General features: G+C 38.5%; 1 protein-coding gene and 1 long non-coding RNA gene across 3 annotated transcripts in view; one reads left to right on the top strand and one right to left on the bottom strand.

Annotated features, from left to right (window-relative positions):
• Positions 1–449: 449 nt before the first annotated feature.
• The window catches only part of LOC140804426 (uncharacterized), a 32,200-nt gene continuing 8,231 nt past the window's right edge, over positions 450–24,418 (top strand). The window contains exons 1-11 of the mRNA XM_073160450.1: positions 450–566; positions 644–752; positions 1,227–1,310; positions 1,512–1,620; positions 1,718–1,802; positions 2,270–2,356; positions 2,499–2,549; positions 2,860–3,227; positions 3,393–3,474; positions 6,794–6,982; positions 7,050–7,103. Of these exons, the coding sequence (XP_073016551.1) occupies positions 450–566; positions 644–752; positions 1,227–1,310; positions 1,512–1,620; positions 1,718–1,802; positions 2,270–2,356; positions 2,499–2,549; positions 2,860–3,227; positions 3,393–3,474; positions 6,794–6,982; positions 7,050–7,103 (1,335 nt within the window). The remainder of the gene's footprint in view (positions 567–643; positions 753–1,226; positions 1,311–1,511; positions 1,621–1,717; positions 1,803–2,269; positions 2,357–2,498; positions 2,550–2,859; positions 3,228–3,392; positions 3,475–6,793; positions 6,983–7,049; positions 7,104–24,418) is intronic.
• LOC140827936 (uncharacterized) lies at positions 3,681–6,315 on the bottom strand. 2 transcript variants are annotated; one of them, XR_012117068.1, is made up of 3 exons: positions 5,935–6,315; positions 5,647–5,759; positions 3,681–3,885 (listed from the first exon to the last, which is right to left on the bottom strand). It is a non-coding gene; the product is annotated as an uncharacterized lncRNA (long non-coding RNA). The 2 variants fall into 2 exon arrangements; XR_012117069.1 differs by having other exon boundaries at positions 5,981–6,315.

Below are 24,418 nucleotides of genomic sequence, written 5' to 3'. Positions count from 1 at the left end.
ATTCACCAAAACTTTGAACAAAACCAATTTTTTCGTTATGATTAATTTTAAAACCAATATAAATCGATCGACTAAAAACCAAACCAACTATTTGATTTGGCTTTGGTTTCTATTCACCCCTAAATTGGGTAATGCATGTGATTGACTAATGTTTCAACTTCATTTCTTCATTGTTTGTTGCTTCCTCAATATCCATTGTTTTTGCCCTCTAAGCGAGAAATCCCTAAATCCACATAAAAATAAATATTTTTTATTTTTTTAATAATATAAAATAAAAGATTTTTTTAGTCTTCTAGTCTAGTCTAGGAAATACAAATATATGTAGGTTATATGGTGTAATTCGATTTGGACTATTCGAGCTGTTTCACAAATTAGGTTGAAGCATCGAATCCGCTTCACTCCAAAATAATCAAACGCCGCTCTGCTTTCTGTTTCAATTCTCTTCAACAATGTCTTCCCGCTTCCAAGCAGCGGTGCTCGTATCAGCGCCTTGTTATCCGAACGCTGTTGCTTGGTCCGAAGAGAATCTGGTGGCGGTCTCTTCTGGTAGCCTCGTTACGATCCTGGTAATTGTTAACTTTTCAAAGTTTGCTGATTTTAGTATTGAATTGCTTTGATGCAATTTTACTGATACAATGTATAGCATTTGAGTCTCAACATTGAAATTGCTCAAGTTCAGAAGTATCCTGGCATTCAATCTGTTCTAGCTGAGTTTTTAGTTGATCAAGAATTTTGGGCTGTCAAGTTATTCTGTTAGTGTGAGGATTATGCAGATGACATTATTAACCATGCACTGACATGAACAAGAATCAATAACCACTGATTCTGAGTCCAGTATTTTGTGATCCACCTGATGGGATCTGATCCCATGACTTAGGAAAGACAACTACTAAATCAATTGATTGCATATAATGTAATAATATTTCTGAATAGCATGCTTATTTTTTAGCCGAAGATTTTTGCATTGTTATTGAATTTTAAACGCCAAATTTATGCTTACATTTTAATCAACCTGATCTTCATTACTGGTCTGGAAGCTGTTTTATGTCAGAGTTCAATACAGGGTCTGATTTGAATTTGACAGAGAATCTTATAGTAGTTGGTCTATATAATTCATATTACCTTACTTTTTATTTGTTTTTTCAAATTAGGATTTAATTATATACTGTTTGATTTAGCCTTCGAATCACTGGTATAAGCTTGTTGTTCACTTGGTTATAATCCAGCTAAACCTTCTGGAGCTGGATGTCGAGGTGTAATTTCTGTTCTCCCAAGCAAGCCTTTTTCCATTGGTGTCATAAATGCTGGAGGTACGTAGAATCATATTAAAAAATGAATTTCATAGTTTTGAATGAGCTCATTGTATGTATGTATGTACACAATTTGGATTCCATTTGGATTTCTGGGTTTTTGGTTTACAGTGCAAATGAAAATTAATTTTGAGTTGAGGTTTCAAGTACTTTTTATTTTCTCAGGTCACTGCATTTGATTTTGTTTTCATTTTGTCACAGGGATAGATTTTCTCTCTGGGTGCTTGTTGCCGATGCATGTGTCGCGGGATACACGGCCATGTGTTAGGTCAATTTCCTGGTCTCCTGCAGGTCATGCTAGCAATGCTGGGTACTTATACCATTACCCCTTATCGAAGTTTTTGTTTGAGTATGCAACGCAAGTTGCCTCCCTGAATTAATTCTACATTTTGCTATGAATCGTGCAGTTGTTTGCTTGCTGTTTGCACAACTGGGGGACGCGTCAAACTTTACCGCTTTCCCTTCTGTGATTTTTCGGCTGAATGGAATGAGGTATTAAGTATTTTATAAATGAAGCTTTCAGGAAGTAGTGGTGGCAGGACCAGAATTATGGTTCGAGCTTGCTGTCTCTTCACTTTAATAATCTTCCTGAACTAAAAAAAATGGTGAAAATTTTAGCAATGGAATTGTTTCAATTCTTGTGTCTATAGATGCTCTTTATTATGTTCTTACTGTTGGTTCTGTGTTGGCTATGAGCCCATGAGTAGATTCATATTTGTGCTAATGTGTAAATTTGTTGTGTTAGTACTGGAGGCTTTGTTTATGTTTGGAGAGGCAATACCTAATCAACATTTCTTTCAAAAAGAATTTCATAGCCCTTCAAGTTTGTTGTATTTACGGTTTTGTTGCTTATGCATAATAAATGTCATGAATTTGGAATCTAGTATGTTATCTGTGATTCCTAAATTTAATGTTTGTTTTTCATACATTTGCTAAAGTTATAATATGAAATTTTCTAGGTTATGGACATATCAGAGATGATGTATAATTATCTTTCCAAGCTCAATTTCGGAGAGTCTCAAATTATATCTTCAGAAAGTTTAGATGTGAGTTGGTTCTATCTTTCAACTTTTTGCTGATTACCGTTTCTTGCATATCCCCATATACTTTTCTAGATGAAATATTCTTGATGACATAACAATTAATGATATGAATTTCAACTATTCTTGGGGTTTTTTCTTTATACAGGTGATAGGGAGTCGAGATAATGCAGAATATGAATGCCCTAATGAGCCACCTGTATCTAGTTTAAGAAAGGAATGAAAACGAAGGAGACAGAATGAAACTAATGTACTGCGCACTACATTCACTATCTGATTTAGTTTTATCATTTTATTCCATGACATGAACCTCCATAATTACTAAATCAGCTTCAATGCAGCTACATGATCTGCTTTCAATTTGAAAATTTGTGCATTTGATATATGCCATTACATTGAATGTGTTGCTATTTTTATTAGGTTGCTGCAAAAAAACTTGACAATGTAAAAGAAAACAATACATGGGAAATTATTCCCATATCTGTTTCTAAAGGGACACACCTCTGAAGATCAAAGAATGCAATGTTCAACTAATAACGGCACAACAATATGCTTCTCGCAATGCAATGCTGACACCCCTTATTGTGGCTTGGTCGCCGATTCTGAGGACATCTGAAGATTGGGTTTCTATTCCTCATAACTCCTCGGGCTGCTGCTCTATTCTTGCTACTGGATTGAAATGTGGTCTAATTTCATTCTGGAGAATTGATGCACCAGAGAGTTATTCCATTATTACTCCTGAACTCCCATGTAAAGCATCAAATGGTGGCTTTCTCAAGGCACATGATACATGCATCACATCTATTTGCTGGGCTTTATATGACTCTGAAATTTCAAAACCTCAACTTCTTTTAGCGACGGGAAGTTCTAATGGGAGGTGAGTAACTAATTAACCTTTTTCTGTTTTCGAAGCCAAAAGTCTAGCACATTTGCTTGACATGGGTTAGAACAACTGAATTATACACACACATACATATAAGGTTTACCTTTTATTTGATTATAACATTTAATTTTGTGACTTTCCTCTTCTTTTTGTTTATAGAGTGAAGATTTGGCAGGTGAATAATAAGGAACTGCCGAAGTCATCTGAAACTGTTCATGCTTCATTTTCTTTGCTGAGGGAGGTCAGCATATCCTGCTAAAAGTCTGCTACTTATCCTTTCAAAATTAAGACCAGCTACTTTGATCATATCTTATTTTGGAACTTGTGATTGCTCGTGTAATTAGGTTATTACTGTTGTGTGAAGCCCTGAAAATCCTTAATTTGAAAATTTGCGGAAAATTAAAAATTTTCTTTTTAAAAGAACTTAAACGGCCTCATTCATAAAATCACTGGTGAATCAAGTTCAATGTTTCCAATTATTGCAACGGAAGAAAAATAAAGTTGCCAACAATAACAATTTAAAATTTTTCCAATGACTGATAAAATTGTTAGCGGAAAAATAACAACTGTTGCGCTGAGGTCCTCGGGTGCCACTACTGCCGACCCAAGCTGGCTCACTGGTCCCCGTCCTCGGCCCTGGCCTCATCAGTACCTACAACAATCAAGTCTAGTGAGCCTAAAGACTCAGCATGCATATATCGCAGGTAACGAGTAAAATCTGAAGTAAAATATGCATGGGATAAAATATCATGTCATGAGGTATACTGAAAATAATCTGTACTCATGCTGAAAATAAACTGTACTGAGCCATTATAATACGTACATAACTGAACTGATAATCACAGTAAAAATATTTGCTCCTTGGAGCCTGTGCTGAAATAACTGGTAAAATTTTCTGTTGAGATTATGATTTACGCCTGTGGCCACTGCACTAAGCTGAACTGATCGGTAACTTACTACCGGGGAGTCTGAAACTGAACTGAGCTGGCCGGTCACTGGCGACCGGGTGGTACCAAACTGAACTGAGCGGTCACTGGCGACCGTATAAAATAATACTCCCACATAGTGAATGAACCACAAACCATATCGCATAAATCTCAAAAATAATCATTTTCTGTTTTTCATGCACGTAATATAATTAAATGGCATAATGAAAAATCTGAATTAATTTATCAACTGGATTGGATCGGATCGTCCCCCAGGCTCGCTGCAACCTAACTGTGCCATGAAAAATATGCAATAGCTTAAACTTGACCAACTATGCAATTTAGTTCAAAAGATGCGACTATGACGCCTAATGACTTCGTATTTAATCATGACTCCAAACCAACCCGAACCAACACTGAACCGACGTATAGTCATGATTAAAATACGCTGAAAATAATGAAATAATGCTCCTAAAATTATTATGGTCGAAATCTAGGTGGAATGGAGGCCAAAACAAGAAACGCTCTTTCGAGAGTCAATTTGGCACATCGCACCGTAAATTCTCGTACGACTTCAAAAATGATCCGAATGACAAACGGCCAATAACATGACCTTCCTAACTTGATTAGGCACTGTCCAGTCTAAGGCCATGAGCTAAAAGCCAACCGAGAACTCGGAGGAGCCTTCTAAACGACACAGCAACTTGCTGTAAATTTCCAGCAGCTGCGCACCCGTGCGTCTTGTGTTGGTTTCGTGTCTTTCGGCCATTGGGGTGTGAACCACCGACCCGAGACCCTTACCAACATCCTAAGTATGATTTGAACCATGGCTAAGGCCTTTTGGCCAGCCATAATTCGCACAATTCCAGCAACCAACCGAGAAGATCCACCGAGAGTACATTTGATGCGCGTGTGGTGTGATTTTCTTCGCTTGTTGTCTCGTGTCGTTCCAGTGGCCATTTCATTGACCATGGCACGATCTAGACATCTAGGGGCAAGGTGTAAACCGTGGCTAAGGGCCCTAGGCCAACCAAGATTCACATCAAACCCCACAATTCGAAATACATGTTGCTGTCAAAAGAAGGAAAACCGAGAGGGGAGGGGCTGTTCTTGCTTCGTTGGTTGTCTAGCGTCGTTCTAGTGGCCATTTCATTGACCATGGCACGATCTAGACATCTAGGGGCATGGTATGAACTGTGGCTAAGGGCCATAGGCCAACCAAGATCCATACCAAGCAACAAAAGAAACGAACCACAAGCTGTCCAACTGAAGTAGCCGAAGGGGTATAGGGGCTGTTCTTGTTGTTTATTTAAAAACCGATGAGCCATGGACCAAGCCACCAAAAGGGCGACTTAGTCACGTCTTAGACATGCTAGGGGAGTGATCCAACCATGGCTAAGAGCCCTTAGGTTAGCCAAGATCAGATCCAACCCCTTGACATAAAAACTGAAATTTTGAAACACATTTTCTGCACCTATGGGACTTACTGTCAATTCGGTTCATACAGCAAGCATGGGACTGAAACCAACGTTCTAACATGTCTCTAACATGTCCTAGTACATTTCCATAATCATCTTTGAGCCCCTGGAACGATCCATCCCTGAAAGCGAAACAAAACATACCAATCGTGAAGCATGGAAGTCGATAGAAAAATCTGTGCAGAATTTTTGTTACGTGTCTACTGAAAATTTCGGTTTTTAGCATGATGAAATCTGATCATGTACTGAAAAATACTTGCTAATATGACTTGATTGAGGTTTATAAAAAGTATATACATGCATTGGATTCGTTTGAATGAAAAACGAAAGAATGAAACGATACGGCGCGGAGGAGACGGAGTGGCTTCCTTTCCTTGCTCTCTATTTTTCTTGCCTTCTTCTCTAGCTAAGACTCACGAAATTTCTACTCTCAACTCACTGAATTTCAGTCATGGGGGAGGGGAATGATGGTTGGAAAGGTGAGGGGCAAGATCCACAAATATAGGATCTCAACTCAAGACCAAGCCCACCTCATTAAATTTGAATATGATGGTTGTTTGACAAGTCTTCTTGGGGGGGATGACCGATGGATTACAAGCCCATCTAGATTAGGATAATGTTTATTAGTTAATTAATTAAGGTTGCTCAATAATTAAAAGGTTTACATGCTAGCTTAACAAAGAATGGGTCAAAAGGTTGATGAGTTGACAAATGATAGGCTATCATCTTAAGGGGGGCCGAAGTTTTGCTTCAAAAAAATGAATGGGGAGTGTTGTTTATTTACTAAATTAATAACTCTTAAAAACCTCACTAATCCTTTAATTAATTTAGTGAGCTAACCTGTTAATTATGCGACTTAAATGGGATTAATTCTTAATCACCTCAAATAATTAAATTAAATCCTCAAACCTCCCTTTCTTACTTAAATGAACTTACTTGCTAGTTAAATAAACTCCTGGAAATATTTCTCAAATCTTAAATTATATCTCAAAACTCCAACTCCAGTCCGGCCTCACTGAAATAACTGAAATGCTAAAAAATCAACTACTGAGCAGAAATAATAAAATAATTAACTTCAAAGAAATGCATTTAAAATAATCATGCAATGAAGTCAATTAAATTTAAAAATCTAGAATTATGCATGGCTTATACGTAGACTGATTTACGGGTTCTACATGTTGATTCAGCACTTGTCTCCATACTTTCATTTACTGCCCCCCTACAAACACCACTAAATTTGTTCCTGGCTATTGGTAAGGGATCTGGATCATTTGAAGTGTGGACCATGAATATGACCAGCCATGAATTTGAAATAATTGGCTGTTATAGTGCGCATGACCACATTGTAAGTTCTCAACACCTTTTTTGGCATATGGAATGGAATATGATTTATCTTGTAAAATAACAATCAGGTCACTGGTTTAGCTTGGGCTTTTGATGGACTCTGCTTGTACAGCTGCATCCAGGTAATAAATATTGAAGGAAGTGTTTTATTGATATAAATATGAATTTTAGTATTAAGGGAGTGTTAGTTCAACATATATTAAAAATAAAAAAATCCATGTTAATTGCTTTTGTTATCAAGTAATGCCTCAAGCAGAAAGCCTTGAGGTTGAAAAGCTTGGTAGCCCTCCAGATTATTTGATCAGTTCATGTATTACAGGACAACTCTATGAAAGCCTGGAATTGAGTTGGGAAATCACTAAGGGAAATACACATTCCTTCAAATACTCCTGGTTTGAATAGCTCCCCGGATGTATGCATTAATTTTTCATGTTTACTTCTGTTTTAAATTTGCATATTTGTTTCCAATAGACTCTAGATTTTCTCTGCAGGTTCCATATGTATATGATTCTTGATTTGGTCTGGCAGTATCTCATGGGAGCTTGGCAATTGCTGTGGTATCATATTCCATCCGTCCATTCTCTTATAGTTGGAATGTCCATGAACTTATCCTGAATATTGTACTAGTTTTTCTCTCTTTTCAAATTTTAAGTCAAAATAATAAACACACTCGATGTAGCGATTCAAGATTTGAAGAAAAAGTGAATTCTATTCATAGCATTTTGAGAAAACTCTTAGATAACATACCATCCAAAAAATTGATTTTTTACTTCTCTCATATTATGTTTCAGATGAGATTGGTCAATATCTTGCTTCTTGCCCTTTACAAAAATAAGGAAAATTCACTGAAAATAAAAATAAAGAAAGAAATAGAAAGATCGAAATTTCATCTCTCCGGAACAATAGTCATATAATAATACCTAGGAAAAGGAGCTTAGTTGACTGAAATGACTCTAAGCAATGGAATCTCTTGATCCTTTTCTTGCACTTGGTCACCTTTTACCTTATGCTGAATAGATGTCATTGATACCCCTGTACTTAAATCTAGTTCTAAGAAGTTTGGTGTCTGTTATTTGCAGGCTCGAAGATTTGATTCTGATTTATTAAATCCCATGTACCAGGAAAAGTGAACTTTTAAAATTATATTTTCTGGTAACAAATTATGAAATAGCAACTGCCATGTGGATAGATGCTTGCAACAAACAAGCACCCACATTTCTTTAAAGGAAAATTTTGATGATTTAGTCAAAAGCTGAATGGAAGCAATAAGAACTAACCGTTCAAACAGTTACCTATGTTTGATTGACCAATAAATGTTATTGTAATTTTACAGAACTCAGAAAGATGCTATCGAGTTCCTTTGGATTGGAGGGCAGCAATTGGACACTTCCTTCAATATATGTTTTGATATTGATTTCGGACCATTTCCTGGTTTCCCTGAGTTAGAATTAATTTGGTGGGAAAAAAACATATTATGGTCTCTGAGTCTGTGTGGGAGTTTCAGTGGGCTTCTGAACATCTGGGATATTGTGGCAGCCCTCGTGTCTTTCAAACAGTCGATACCAAACTATGTAGAGCATATTCTGTAGAAATGGTTGACATCTTATTTTGGATCCAATTTTGGCATTTGTACTACGTTCTTGTCTACGGCATTTAAAATTTTGCCCACTCTTTCAACCCGTAAGTTGCACCTCATCAATGTAATCATCAGGCATGTTGTGCTTAAAAATGATGAGGTGAGCGAGAGTACAAAACACCAAGACTTGGAAAGATTCAGTAGTGCCATAGAGGAACAGACAAATGTATGGAAGGAGTTGCAGTTGTGCTGTGAAAATGAACTACGGAGAAGACTTGTTGGTTTATATTTTTCTGCCATTTTAGATCTTCTGTCAGATGTGCCAACAAATTTTTGCGATGTTGGCTGTTGGCGTCCTGATGAATGGCCACAACTGGAGCACTATATCTCACTTCATGAGAAAATTGTCGAGGATGATTTAAAATTTCTTGCTGCCAAAGTTGGTAAAATTAAGAAAAGGTAATTGATGATGTTCTTATCTTTGTTGAACTTCTTTTGGTTCATTCATGCACACATACATAGAATAGCATCTTAAGATACTGTATCAATCTATTAGCTGAAGGCTGATTCCATTCTTGCTTTATTAACAGGAGAGAAAGTTTTGAATATGAAGAACATTGCAGTTTTTGTTCAGCAATTGTGCCATTTGAATCAATAGAATACGCCATTTGTTCGGGAGTGAAGAATGGCAATGGAGTTGATCAAACCCATAAGCTACACCGGTGTTCTGTATCTATGCAACTTTGCCCTGCTAAATATTCCTGGTTTTGCATGTGTTGTCAAAGACGAGCTTCAAAGTTGGCACCTCTAATTTTTTTCACGATGCCTTTATACCCTTCCAATTTTAAATCTTTTTTCGAATCTTCAGCCTTCAAGAAATCTTTCTCACCATGTTGTCCCTTATGTGGGATACTTCTTCAAAGATTACAGCCTGAACATTTACTCTCGCCATCTCCAGTATAACGAAATTCCTCTTTAAAAATTGTCAATGAAAAGTCCTCCCTCTCGACTAAAATCCTCAGTCAGCAGCCCCTTACAATCTATGATTTATGACAGGCCTCTATCTCCGTCAGCAGGCCTGTGTTTCCAATTTTTCCTCCTGCGGTGCTTCTGTGAAAATCCACTTATATGTCCTATACATAATAACTACCATAAAAGAATGTTTATTCTATTAATTGGTAGGAAAAATATGGTTGGATATTTGAATTTCCTAGTATTTTGTATTTGTTAGAGTAGGTGTCCAGCGAGCCAACTTGTGGCTTGGGTTTTTATTGGCTCTAATGTAAAACGATCTTTATTTTCATAATATTTTACGGTTTTGTACAATTATGACATTTATTTTATCTGTTTACCCATGTAAGCTGCATAGATAAAGTCTTTTGGTGATTGTGTGCAAGTGACTTAAGTAAAAATGCTTCTAGAAAACTTTGAAAGAAAATGCTATATTGCTTGAAAACTTGGTAGTTTACAATAAGAGCTTCACCCTATTTATATTAATCCTATTTATACTAGTAGCTTTCTACAATGAAAGCGATACATATCAACTCTCTAGGAGGTTCTAAGATCTACACTATTCTAGTTAATTCCATTCTATACTATTCTAAATGATTATTCTATGTACAAAAGATTTCTCAGAAAACTCTTAATTGATGAAATATGGAGAATGTTTTAGAAGTGTTTGCACCTCTACAGAGCACCTATTTAGAAGTTTTTGGAATGCACAAGAAGGTTCCGGTTCGTGATATTCCGCAACATCAATGAGTTCTAATAAAAATCTATTTATGAAATATTGGTTGATCACTTTGCAAATAAAAATGCTAAAAAATCAATTTTTTTATAGTTAATTGTAATAGAATGTCATAATTGTAAAGCTTAGTTTATGTGTTTAGTTAAGAAAATTATCTTTATAGTATTGATTTTATATTGAAAATTGTGACATTGAAACAGAAAATATTGATCTTACATTGAAAATTGTTAAGTTGAACCAAAAATTTACTAACATTAAAAAGAATGCTGCTATGATGTCGAAAAAGTTAATATATTCAGCGTCGCATCAGCAATTTAACCAAAATAACCGAACACTGATAGTTAGTGTACAATGACCAAAATTTAACCTGTTAATAAACTAATATTCAAAAAAAACAATATTGGCTGATTAAAAAAGTTATTTTCCATAAATTTAAACACCAACACCTACTTAGAGATGACAATTTTTCCCACGGATTTGGAGACCCACGGGGAAAACTCGAAACGGGGATCGGGGCGGGGAATCCCTGTACCCACGCTGTGTTGCCCCATTAATATTTTTGAAATGGGAACCGAATCCGAACCCGAAAAAACGAAAATCGTGACAGATATAGGGGTAGGGATGTAATTCGAAGACTAGGATGGAGATAACAAACCCAACTCCACCCCATTGTCATCCCTCCACCTACTACACACTTTGTCACACAAAACCCCTTGTGACACCTCTACTGCCACGTGTTGTGATTTGTGACTATATAATTTAATGTTTTTACGAATTTATCAGAAGGAATCAACTTTTTCACAAAACCCCACCTCCACTGCCACGTTTTGTGTTTGTGACTGTTTAATTTAATGTTTATCCGAATCTATCAAAGAATCAACTTTTTCATCTTTAAACGACTTTTTCACATATTCCAACTGATTCATTCGTGTAAGCACACAAAATCTCCACACGCGTGCAAAAGTATCCCAATGATTTAACTTTATCTTTATACTTAAACTAGCCGACATACACATGGTGTTTATTTAATATAATATATAAATAATCTAGCTCATAAATCAAATGTATACTATATACTGATAATATATTTTTTTTCCAAATATTTAGTTTCTTTATGATTTTTTTCTAAAAAAATATTTTTAAGACTTGATTCATTAATGATTTGCAACATTATTAGTTCAGGAAAAGGTAGACAAAAATTTGACAAAAGTTGAAATCATTCATGAATCCACGGAATGAAATCTTCATATCAATATACGATGGGGTAAAAGTCAAAGGAAAAAAAAACATTTGTTTTGTACTTTTGTATGACAAGTCTTACACCTTAATTTCGTCGGGAAAAAAAACGATTATCCAATTTTGATTAAAAAATAAGGTATACATTGGTCACTCTATTTCGAGACATATATGTGATGTTATAGGTCACGTTTCATTGGTATGTGCATAGAGATATTCAATCATACAGATGTGTGATCATATGATGAGTCACTGGACAACCTTCCATCCGACTTTCCAATTGGTTATTATTTATCGAGTAGATTAGTCTGCAGTCAAGGTTTTATATCATTAGTATTTTGATCCGAGACAACATAGATGATCTACGTACTTGTAACGTACCGTACTTTTACCATTCAAAATTTGCGGAAAAATTAAAATTTTCTTAAACATAAAATAACCTTCAAAGTTTGCCATAAAATATCTCAACCAAGTCCCACATAAGACATGGTTGTTCAAAATAACTACAATAAAATTTGCTCACAAAAGGTTTTCTCAAAGTATTTCCATCAAAATATGAAATCAGAGTAATTTAACTTTTGCATAAAACTTAAACATGGCGGTCCTCGGGTTTAGCCACCCGCTCAGTCCAAGCCTGCCCCTTGGTCGCCACCTCCTGTCTCCTCATCAACATACTCACCTGCATCGATCAAGTCTAGTGAGTCTAAAGACTCAACACGTATAAACCGGAATAACGAGTATTACGTAATAAAACCACATGCAACTTTAAAATAGAGCGTACATACTAAAACTTGAACTTGCATAACGTAACTTGAACATACGTACATACATAGACGTGCCATAACTTGAAAGCTTTCATAAACATGCTTGCATAACTGAACGTACTTAAACATACATGACTTTATTTTGCGTAGAGGCATGTTTCAAAGCAAGTGACCCATAAAATAATAAATGCCTGATCAGACAAACCACAGTACTGGGCTGACAGGGACGTATCCACTGCCACATACATGAGATCCCGGTTCATAATTTAACGGGCTGGTTGGTCCCCGTTCATAATTTAACACTTTCCAACCTCGATCTAACCCGTTCATAATTTAACGGGCGGATTGGTCCCCGTTCATAATTTAACGCTTTCCAATCCTAACATAATTTGGTCACAAGACATTTAGAATACCTCCAAAAACTTAAAAATATTTTCTTTACACGTCATCATACTTACTTGGCATTGAGGGATTCGTTGGACTTCGACTGGGGCCGTTGCTGCGACATACTAACATGAAATTGCATACTTAACTTGCTTAACTTAGACGTAGAAATCATACTTACTCTCAAGCTCAATCCTTCCTTAGGACATTCTACAATTTCCCATGGCACGACCTTGATAACCCTTGCACTAAACCAAGACATCAAACCCCAAAGCAACCATAATATTTTTCCCAAAAACATGAGTAAACGGACCCCGTCCCCGGGTCCGTTTATAGGTCCGTGTAGGTACGCAAAAGAAATGTTCGGAAAGAAGACGGGACACAGACCCCGTGCTAGGGCCCGTCAAAGGGTCCGTGTAGGCTCAGACAGTTGACACTTGTGAGGAATCAAAGACACGTACCCCATGCCATGGTCTGTGTGGGGGTCCGTGTACGCACGCAAATTTGGCTACTCGAAGGAAGTAAAGGCACGGACCCCGTGTCAGGGTCCGTCAAAGGGTCCGTGTGACTTCGAATTTTCTGCACCTGCGAGAAATTTCTTACACAATGCCTATTCTCCCAATTGACACATGATGGATAGAGATTCAATACTTTGAGACCCTCCTAGGACACCATAGTTATGAGCTAAACTCGTATATACGTCCCAAAATAACGAAGCCCGTCTTAACACAATACAATCTCATAAACACGGAAATTGACAACAAGCGTTTCTTACGACTTATAACAAATTCAAGTGCCTATCGACACTAACCGGCACCCCAAATACCAACATAACAACATGCTATAAATACCTAGAAGCAGCAACGATCACCCGTCGATTCCCAACGAAGCCTGCAACAATAAAACTTCAAGAACGCATCAATAACATAATTTTCTGGAAATCACAGCTTGAGCAGTCTCACGAAAAGCGTCATAACTCACTCATTTTTCATCTAAAAATCTCGAATTTTATATCAAATCGAAGGTATCAAAAAGTTGTACATTTTTCGCGTTGAAAGTTTTCCCAAAATCTTGCCCGAAAATTCGCAGTTTTAAACAGAACAGTAAAAACGTAAATTTCAGATCTAAAAAGGGCTTCAAAAGCGATTTAAACATGTTTGCTCAAACTTCTACACAACATACACATGGTTCTACGCATAAATAAAAACGCACGCATATAATGACATGATCGATACAGGAACAAAAGGATACACATGCCTTATTGGTATTAAACGTTACCGAACCGGCGATATCGAAGCGAAACCAGTGCGAGGCTTGATCCGGGACGACCGTGGCGCTACAATCCTTGAAGAATTCACACAAGATCGCTGGAATAATAATAGGGGAGTGGGGCGGCTGCTGTTCTAATGAAGAACCCTAGTATTTCTTTTTGAAGAAAAAGATGAAAAGAATCGTGTAGTGTGTGTTATGGGTTTTAGTGTGTGTAAAAACATGTAAGTGTGTGTGAGTGCATAAAACGTGCGTGTGGTTTTAAATTTCTGTGTAATTAGTGCTAATAGTAAAAATACTAATAAAAAGGCTAACCCACCTAGCTTAAAATAAACTCTACAATTAAAATAACACACACCAAAAATGCTAATTTTAAAGTTTTAAACTCTTAAAATTACTAACTAAATGATTTAGGCTTAAAAATGATAAAACTAAACAAATCATTTAAAATGCCCCATCCTCAACTTAAAAATAAAATACCGCATTTTTAAATTGCCAACATCGTCACCGATCTTTTCCTCAATCCTGCCTCGAATGATCGCCTGAAACATGGAACTCGAAAAAAAACATTTTATCGTGCATCACAATAAACATGACTAATTTAAAATAACGCATTTTCATAAATTATGCATGGCTAAGAAAAAATCATTTTAAATTAAATAACTGATTCAACAATTAAATAATGCATTTGTTTTACGTGTACTGAATTTTAGGCTCTACAGTTCCTCCCCCACTTATAAAAATTTCGTCCTCGAAATTAAGTCTTACAGAACAACTCCGGGTAGCGAAGTCGCATATCTGTCTCTGACTCCCAAGTGGCCTCTTCCACTGATTGGTTTAGCCACCGAACCTTGACTAACTTAGTCACTTTGTTCCGGAGTCTGTGCTCTTGCTGTCTAGGATTTGAATCGGTTTCTCCTCGTAAGACAGGTCTGGAGCCAACTGCAACGGTTCATAACTCAGAATGTGCGAAGGATTAGCCAAATATTTCCTCAGCATCGAGACATGGAACACATTGTGCACCCCGGCCAGATTCGGCGGAAGGGCAACACGATAGGCTAGTGTCCCAACTCTGTCCAAAATCTCAAACCGCCCAATGAACTTCGGACTCAGTTTGCCTCTCTTCCCAAATCTCATAACACCCTTCATGGGTGCTATCTTTATAAAAACGTGATCGCCAACGGAAAACTCGAGGTCTCTCCTTCTCTTATCAGCATAGCTCTTCTGACGACTCTGGGCGGTCTTCATTCTGTCACGAATCTTGACCACCACGTCTGTAGTCTGCTGAACTATCTTCGGACCAAGTTCTGCTCTCTCACCAACCTCATCCCAATGAACTGGCGATATGCACTTTCTCCCATACAGCGCCTCATAGGGAGCCATACCAATAGATGTTTGGAAACTGTTGTTGTATGTGAACTCCACTAGAGGTAACTTAGACTCCCAATTCTCTTGAAAATCAATCATACAGGCTCTTAGTAAATCCTCCAGAATCTGAATCACTCGCTCAGACTGGCCATCTGTATGCGGGTGAAAAGCTGTACTGAAAAGCAACTTCGTCCCCATAGCTGCATGCAAGCTCTTCCAGAAGGACGAGGTGAACCTCGGGTCTCTGTCGGACACTATCGAAACTGGGAACCGATGCAAACGGACTATCTCCCAGATATAAAGCTCCGCATACTGCGTCATGGAGAAAGTCGTCTTCTCTGGCAAAAAGTGCGCAGACTTCGTGAGTCGATCCACAATAACCCAAATGACATTGAAACCTCTGACTGAATTAGGCAACCCAATCACAAAATCCATAGTAATATTCTCCCATTTCCACTCGGGAATAGGGAGTGGCTTGAGCATCCCTGCTGGCCTCTGATGTTCAGCTTTTACTTGCTGGCAAGTGAGACATTCTGATACGAAACTACGAATGTCTCGCTTAATCCCTGGCCACCTATAATGCCCAAAATCAGTATACGTAAAATCTATGCATTTATTTAATTTATGAAATTTATTATTTTAATATTTATGTTTAATTGATCTACGTTAAAATATTTTCTTGAGTTTTATGTTGTTAATTTGAGGATTTTGTAAAATATAGAAGATTAACTTTTAATAACATTTTTAACTATTAAATTAGCATATTATATTTCCCTAATTAACTAAACTCACACACACTCACACTTTCACACACACTCATACACGTATCACACACACACACATCTAAAACAACACATTTTTATATTATATCTTTGACTAAAGAAAGAAGATGGGAAGTTTTGTTAGAATTCTTTTGCATCAAATCTCCTCTCCATTATTTCCTCTCCCATTTCCTTCATCAAGCATCTTCTCTCTGAAAATCTCCAGCAATATTTTGTTGAGTTTATTTCAAGAAAATCGAGCCACGTTCGTCCCGGATCGTCTCTCGCTCCGTCTCCGCTTCGGTGTCGTCGTTTCGGTATTATTTAATCATCAAAGGCACGTATAATCTTTCTTTGCTGCGTCGATCATGTCATATTATGTGTTGCGTTGTTTTATGCATAAAATTCATGTATGATGTTCATAGTTTGAGCGTTTAATTGTTTGGATCGATTTTGAAGGAGAATTTTTAGATCTAAATCACGTTTTTACTATTCTTGTTAAAACTGCGAATTCTCGGTCGAGATTTTGAGAAAATTTTCAACTAAAAAAATGTAGAACTTTTTGATACCTTCGATTTGATATAAAATTCAAGTCATTTGGATAAAAATTGAGTGAGTTGTGATATTTTTCGTGGGACTGCTCAAACTGCGTTTCAGAAATTGTTGATGTTGATTATGTTCTTGAAGTTAATTGTTGCAGGCTTCGTTGAGCATCGAAGGGCTTGTGCTACTGCATTTAGATATGTTATGAGATGTATTTAGGTGTTATTTGGTGGTTCGTTTGGGTCGGGATTGGCTTGGGATGTAATAGAAGTCGTAGGAAGCGAAACGATGCCGAATTGCGGGTTATGGTTGTATTGAAGTTACTTGTCGATGTTTGGGAACGTTCGGTGTGTTGTATGGGTTTGAATCAATGTAATAAAATCCTAGGATGAGTCTTGAAGTGTTAGTTCGTGGTCCTTAGGCTTGGATTGAAAGGGTGAATGAATAATTTAGTGAATTTTCGTGAGTATGCAAGTCCAGTGTCTACCCGGACCCCTTCCCGGACCCCTACACGGAGTCCGTGTCCGTTTTCCTTCAAAAATTCGATTTTCTCGAGCCTACCCGGACCCGTACACGGACCCCTACACGGGGTCCGTGTACACCTTTTAAAAAAAAAATTAAAAATTAAAAAAAAAATTTATTATTATTTTTTTTTAGTATTTGTTTCGGGGTTCTATATCATGGTTTAGCACCATGGTTAAAATTTATTTATGTAAAAATATAGGATTTCTTTTTATGGTTTTATGTCATGGTTTAGTACGATAATTATACGAGGTCAAGTCCGGAGCGAACTAGAATGTCATAAGCAACTTTTTCACTTTGGTGGTGAGCTCAAGTACATACGTCTAAGACATGCAAGTTAAGTATTTTAAATTCATGTTAGTATGTGCAGCAACGGCCCCGATCGAAGTCCAACGAATCCCTCAACGCCAAGTAAGTATGATGACGTGCAAAGAAAATATTTTAAGTTTTTGGAGGTATGCTAAATGTCTTGTGACCAAATTATGTTAGGATTGGAAAGCGTTAAATTATGAACGGGGACCAATCCGCCCGTTAAATTATGAACGGGTTAGATCGAGGTTGGAAAGCGTTAAATTATGAACGGGGACCAACCAACCCGTTAAATTATGAAAGGGGATCTCATGTATGTGGCAGTGGATACGTCCATGTCAGCCCAGTACTGTGGTATGTCTGATCAGGCATTTATTATGTTATGGGTCACTTGCTTTGAAACATCCTCTACGAAAATGATGAAGTTACGTATGTTCAAGTATGTTCAAGTATGCAAGTATGTTTAAGAAAAGTTTATGATGATGGCACGTCAAAGTATGTATGTACGTATGTTCAAGTTTAGTATGCAAGTTCAAGTTTCGAGTTATGTATATTATATTTTAAAGATGTATGCGATTTTATTATGTAGTACTCGTTATTCTCAGTTTATACGTGTTGAGTCTTTAGACTCACTAGACTTGATCGATGAAGGTGAGTATGTTGATGAGGAGACAGGAGGTGGCGACCAAGGGGCAGGCTTGGACTGAGCGGAAGGCTAAACCCGAGGACCACTAAGTTTATGTTTTTATGAAAAGTTTAAAATACTCTGCTTTTATGTTGGATGTGAAATGTTTTGAACAAGTATGTTGTTGGCAAATTTTAGTTAGTGATGTTGATTTCAAATATTATTATGATGAATGATGAGTGACGACCGTATGGATTTTATGTTTATGAAAATTTTAAATTTTTCCGCAAATTTTGAAGTAGTAAAAGTACGGTACGTTACAATTGGTATCAGAGCCGTGTTCTTGAAAAGGGTTATGCCTACTGCCAGTCACAAGAAGTTCACGAAGTCCCATCTCCAGTCTATAAGTTTTAAAATTTTGAAATTATGTTATGTAGTAAGTATTTAGTCATGATTTCAGCATGGGCATATTTAAAAATTTAAGTTATGTGCATCTTATGTAATTTATATTATGTTCATGCATGTTGGGTAAATTTTAGAACAGTATGCCTCCTAGACGTTTGATTGCCCGTGGAGAAGGGATGAGGACAGAGAGACTTATGATGGAGAGAGGGCCACTCCTCCTCCACCACCAGATATGCAGGCACAGATGCTTGCAGGCATGACTCAATTCTTCGCACAGTTTGCGGGGAAACACGCTATAGCAATGGGTGCAGAGGAGAGACCCAGGCCAGAAGCAGTGTATGAAAGGTTCAGGAGGATGACTCCAAATGAGTTCTCGGGTACCACTGACCCGATGATAGCCGAAGGATGGATCAAGTCCATCGAGGTAATCTTTGATTTTATGGAGCTGACCGATGCTGATAGGGTCAGGTGTGCCACGTTCCTTCTGTCAGGGGACGCTAGGCTATGGTGGGAGAGCGCATCAGTGGCAGTGAATTTGAAGACTTTGACTTGGACGGGATTCAAGGAATTGTTTTTCGCCAAGTAATTCACTGAAGAGGTAAGATCCCGATTGACCAGAGAATTTATGACGTTGCGTCAAGGAGACAGCAGCGTGGCAGATTTCGCCAGGAAGTTTGAGAGGGGGTGTTACTTTGTACCCCTGATTTCTAATGATGTCCAGGAAAAGTTGAGACATTTTATGGATGGTTTGCGGCCTATCTTGCGCCGTGATGTGAGGGTAGCTGGCCCTACTACATATGCAGTTGCCGTTTCTAGAGCTTTGGCGGCAGAACAAGATCTGAGGGATATCGAGGCGGACAGGAAGGGCAAGAGGCCCTATCAGGCACCACAGCAACACCAGCAGCAGCAGCATCAGCGACCTCAGCATAAGAGGCCTTACCAAGGGCCGCCGGGAAAGAAGCCGTATCAGGGACCGCCGATGGGCAAAGGTCCAGTTCAACAGCAGGGGGCACCTCAGAAGCCCGTTATTTTCCCAGTGTGTCCTAAGTGCAACCATCAGCATCCAGGGCCATGTTTGTATGGATCAGGAAAATGCTTTAAGTGTGGAGCCAGTGACCACATGCTGAAAGAGTGCCCGCAGTGGAAACAGCCAACTCAGGGCAGAGTGTTCGCCATGCACGCACAGGAGGCGAATCCAGGCACTACCTTACTGATCGGTAAACTTTCTTACCTGAACTCAGTATTATTTTTCGTGAGTGTTGGAATTTTATTGAGATTATTAGTGTGCTAGTAATATTTTTGAGTGACTTAGAATATATCGATCTCTACTATGCTCAAGGATAATGTTAGTAATTTTGGGATATAAGTTTCGTGTAGTGCTAACGTCTCTCAGGAAGTATTTTCATTAAGAGAATAGCTACTCAGGCCTTGATAGACTCAGGAGCCACCCATTCATTCATCGCAGAGACGTTCGCTAGTCACTTGGATATCAAGACCATCGGCCTCGACGTGAATTATTCAGTGACAGTCCCATCAGGAAAGAGCTGTTAGCTACCAGTGTGGTCAGAGACATTGATTTGGAAATGCATGGTCACCTGGTATATGCAGATTTGATCTTATTGCCGATGCCAGAATTCGACATTATATTGGGAATGGATTGGTTGACTAAGAATAGAGTTCTGATTGATTTCTAGAAAAGATCAGTGTTGGTTAGACCACTGGGCATGGAGCAATTCCTATTCGAGCCAGCTAGATGGAGGAATTTTCCTCACATGATCTCCTGCATGCAGGCGAGGAGACTGATTTCTAAGGGGTGTCAGGCTTTCTTGACCAGTGTTGTTTCAGCACCTGATGTGCCCACTCCATCTATATCAGAGGTGACAGTAGTCAGAGAATTCCCAGACGTCTTTCCAGATGACGTTGCAGGCCTTCCACCAGATAGAGAGGTGGAGTTTGCCATTGACCTCATGCCAGACACAATGACAATCTCTAAGGCACCATACAGATTAGCTCCAGCTGAGATGTTAGAACTCAAACAGCAGATACATGAACTTCTAGACAAAGAATTCATTCGCCCTAGTTTCTCACCATGGGACGCACCAGTGCTATTTGTGAAAAAGAAGGATGAGAGCATGAGGCTTTGCATCGATTACCGTGAGTTGAACAAGGTAACGATCAAGAATAAGTACCCTCTGCCTAGAATCGAAGACTTGTTTGATCAATTGCAGGGAGCTACCGTGTTCTCTAAGATAGATCTTCGATCAGGGTATCATCAGCTGAAAGTAAAGGATGCAGATGTCCACAAGACAGCTTTCAGGACCCGGTATGGGCATTACGATTTATATTTTTTTAATATTATATTATATTTATTATTATATTATATTAATAATAATATAATATAATATAATATATACTATTTAACATTTTAACGTCGGTATATCACTTTGGACCAGTCAAACGATCCAATTTTTTCAAAACTCAAAACATGAAACTTCTATATCTTTGAGTTTTCTACGTCATATCCAAATTTCAAATCATTTGGACTTCATATGAAAAAGATATGTCAATATTTACCATTTTGCCCTTAAAATTAATTCATTATTTTTCAACTTATTTACGAAAATGCCATCAAAATAAATTGAATATTTTTCAACTTATTTACCAAAATGCCATCAAAGCTATTTTAGTCTCGGGGTCTCACATTTCTCCCCCTATTAAAAGATTTCGTCCTCGAAATCTCAAACATCTCTATAAACATAACATTGGCAAACATATAATATGTCACCAGTTATAGTACATATCAAAACTAAAATCAGTAAAATGATCAGAATACATCGAATACAATGGAACAGACGTCGTAGAATCAAACAAATGCGGATACGAATCTCGCATCTTGCTCTCCAATTCCCACGTTGATTCTTCAACACCATGTCATGTCCATTGCACTCGTACTAGAGGAATCGATTTGTTTCTCAATATCTTTTCCTTTCGATCCATAATGCGAACATGTTGTTCAACATAGGAAAGAGAAGGATCCAATTCAACCTCATCAGGTGCAAGTACATGTGATGGATCTTGTTCATATTTCCTCAACATAGAAACATGAAACACATCTTGAATGGCAGATAGAGCTGGTGGCAATGCCAATCGATACGCAAGATCACCAACTCGATCAAGAATCTCGTATGGACCAACATATCGAGGAGATAACTTCCCTCGCATGCCGAATCGAACAGTGCCTCTAAAGGGAGATATTTTCAAAAATACTCTGTCACCTTTCTGGAATTCCAAGGGTCGTCTTTGTTTATTCGCATAACTCGTTTGACGATCCTGAGCAGTTTTCATCCGCTGCCGAATCAACTGAACCTTATCGTTCATTTCCTGTATCATTTCAGGTCCAGTCAATTTTCTCTCACCAATCTCATCCCAGAATAACGGTGATTTACATCGTCTCTCACATAGAGCTTCAAACGGTGCCATACCGATACTCGTTTGAAAGCTATTATTATAAGAAAATTCAACCAATGCTAAGGCATCTTTGCCATCCCATTATGTTGAAACTTTCTCAATTCCACCGTAGAAGCATTTCGTTTGACAGAGAGGTGAGAGGGAGAGGTGAGAGATTTTCGATTTCTTTTTCAATCGTGCGACTTATCGGGTTATCCAATTGACGAACCGACTTCAGATCTGGGATCGTTGACACGAGGTCTTCGATTAAAGGTATAAATTTCATAGTTTTGGTGATGTTTGAAATTCGTCGATTTTTGGAATAAATCCGATAAATTGTTAAATCATACAGAAACTGAAAATTGTTGACTAGTGTATGATTTTAACGAAGTAGAGATGATTATAGTGATGTTATTTTAAATTTTTCCTAATTTATTATAATTAGGGAATTTTAATAGTTGGACTGAGATTGAAGAATTATGTGTCGGTTATATATGCGGTAGAATAACTGACAAGAAACTAAGTTTTGAAGTCGGAATTGAATTATGTTCCGATTTCGATTTGATATGAATTTTTGAAGTTTCAAAAGATATTTGAAACTTATATTATTGAATTTGAATGATATTATTGAATGAAATGAATGTGTTATTGATGTAGAGAGCGTATTTGTAGTATCCCGATACCTAATTTGAGTTAATTATTGGATTAATTATATTTCGGTGGGATCGGAAGGACCGAACCGGGTTCGGATCGTCCGATCAGGGTTCGGATCGTCCGAGACAGGTGGCTGAACACGTGGAAGCCATGCAGGGTTCGGATCGTCCGATCAGGGTTCGGAGCGTCCGAGACAGGTGGCTGGACACGTGGAAGACATGCAGGGTTCGGATCGTCCGATCAGGGTTCGGAAGGTCCGAAGTGTGCCGGATCGGATCGTCCGAAGTGGATCGGATCTACCGATCGTTGTCTATAAATAGAGGCACGAGGCTTCACTTTTTACTCGCCAATTCCGAGTGTTCCAGAGCGTTTTAGTCGTTTCTGATGGGTGTCTAGTCTTTTCCCGAGGTTCAGGCACTAGCGGGGAGCTACTGGTTTTGTAGCGGAGCTGTGCTCTAGTTGGGAGATAGCGGCATCAGTGGGCTGACTGCGGACGCAGGCTTGATTCTAGGGCTGATTGCTAGGATCTACTGGTTTGAGGTACGAAAGTACTATCCGAGATAGCAGGATTGAGTATGCTTTACTATGTGTTGCATGTTTATATGTTGCATTATTATCTGTCCTATGATGCATGGTTTATTATGCGGCATTTGCATAATCATATTGGGCCTGATTATCTTTGAGATAGCCTGTTGATAGGGTGCTCAGCCCTCGTTTGTTGTGGATGGTTGGACCCCGTTGGCCGACGGTGGTCAGGTCACCGGTATATCCACAGGTTTATTTTGGTAGGGGAGCCACCTCCTGGTGCGACGGCGCAGAGTGCTACATACCTTGACGTCATTTACCTGAGCAGTATTTCGTTATACCCAGATCCTGGTATCCAGTACATTTTGCATACATGCATGTCATAGTCTTGTATACTCATGCTTTCGGTGCTGAGCGTTTTATGCTCACGTCCTCGGTTTATCTCTGTTTTGGACACCCTATTCGATGGGGCAGGTCTCAGGTTGGACGGTCCAGGAGGGAGTGGACAGGGAGCTGGCAGAGGTTGACCTGTAGTTGTTGGTATTTGTTCTTGGTTTTTAGTTCGATCTGGTTGTTTAAGTATTTTGTACTTGCAGATTCGATTGGGTTGTATTACTGTTTTTCCGCTGTTTTACCTGATTCAGTTTTAAATGATTAGTTTTGCATGCTTAAGTTCTGATTAGTAGGTGATTCTGGAACGGGTCACTACATTTATGGTATTAGAGCATGCATTAAGATTTTGGGATTTGGAACTGTTCTTTTGGGTTTAATCTCTGGTAACTTTTGTAGCTAGAGATGTCTGGTTTTGACGATGATGCTAGTAGTCATGGCAGCATTGGGCGCTGGGGAGACCGCGACGATCGGGAGCGTCGCCGAGAGCATCGAGAACGTCGTCAACACCGTCGTGATGAGCCTCGGAGTTTTAGTATGCATCGGTTCTTGCAGATGGGGCCGAAACCTCTTTCGGGCGGTGAGACTCCGGATGTTGCGGAGAACTGGCTTGAGAGGATGGAGAGCTGCTTCAAGACTTTTCAGTGCTCGGCAGAGCAGCAGATTGATACCCTTGATTTCTTGCTGGAGGGTGGTGCGCGTAAGTGGTGGAGGTCTACCTCTGCACCGATAGTTCAGCGACAGGGTCGAGTTCTTTGGGCCGATTTCCGAGCCGCTTTCATGCTGCTTTACTTTCCGCCAGCTCTTCTGCAGACCAAGGCGATTGAGTTGATCAATCTGAAGCAGGGAAGTTTGTCTGTTGATGAGTATCAACAGAAGTTCTTTGAGTTGCTTCCTTATGTTCCACATGTC

This window comes from Primulina eburnea, chromosome 1 (assembly GCF_022965805.1).
Source record: "Primulina eburnea isolate SZY01 chromosome 1, ASM2296580v1, whole genome shotgun sequence".
Classification (NCBI taxonomy): domain Eukaryota; kingdom Viridiplantae; phylum Streptophyta; class Magnoliopsida; order Lamiales; family Gesneriaceae; genus Primulina; species Primulina eburnea.
Note: the sequence above shows the minus strand (reverse complement) of the source record. Positions and strands in the feature narration are given on the sequence as shown.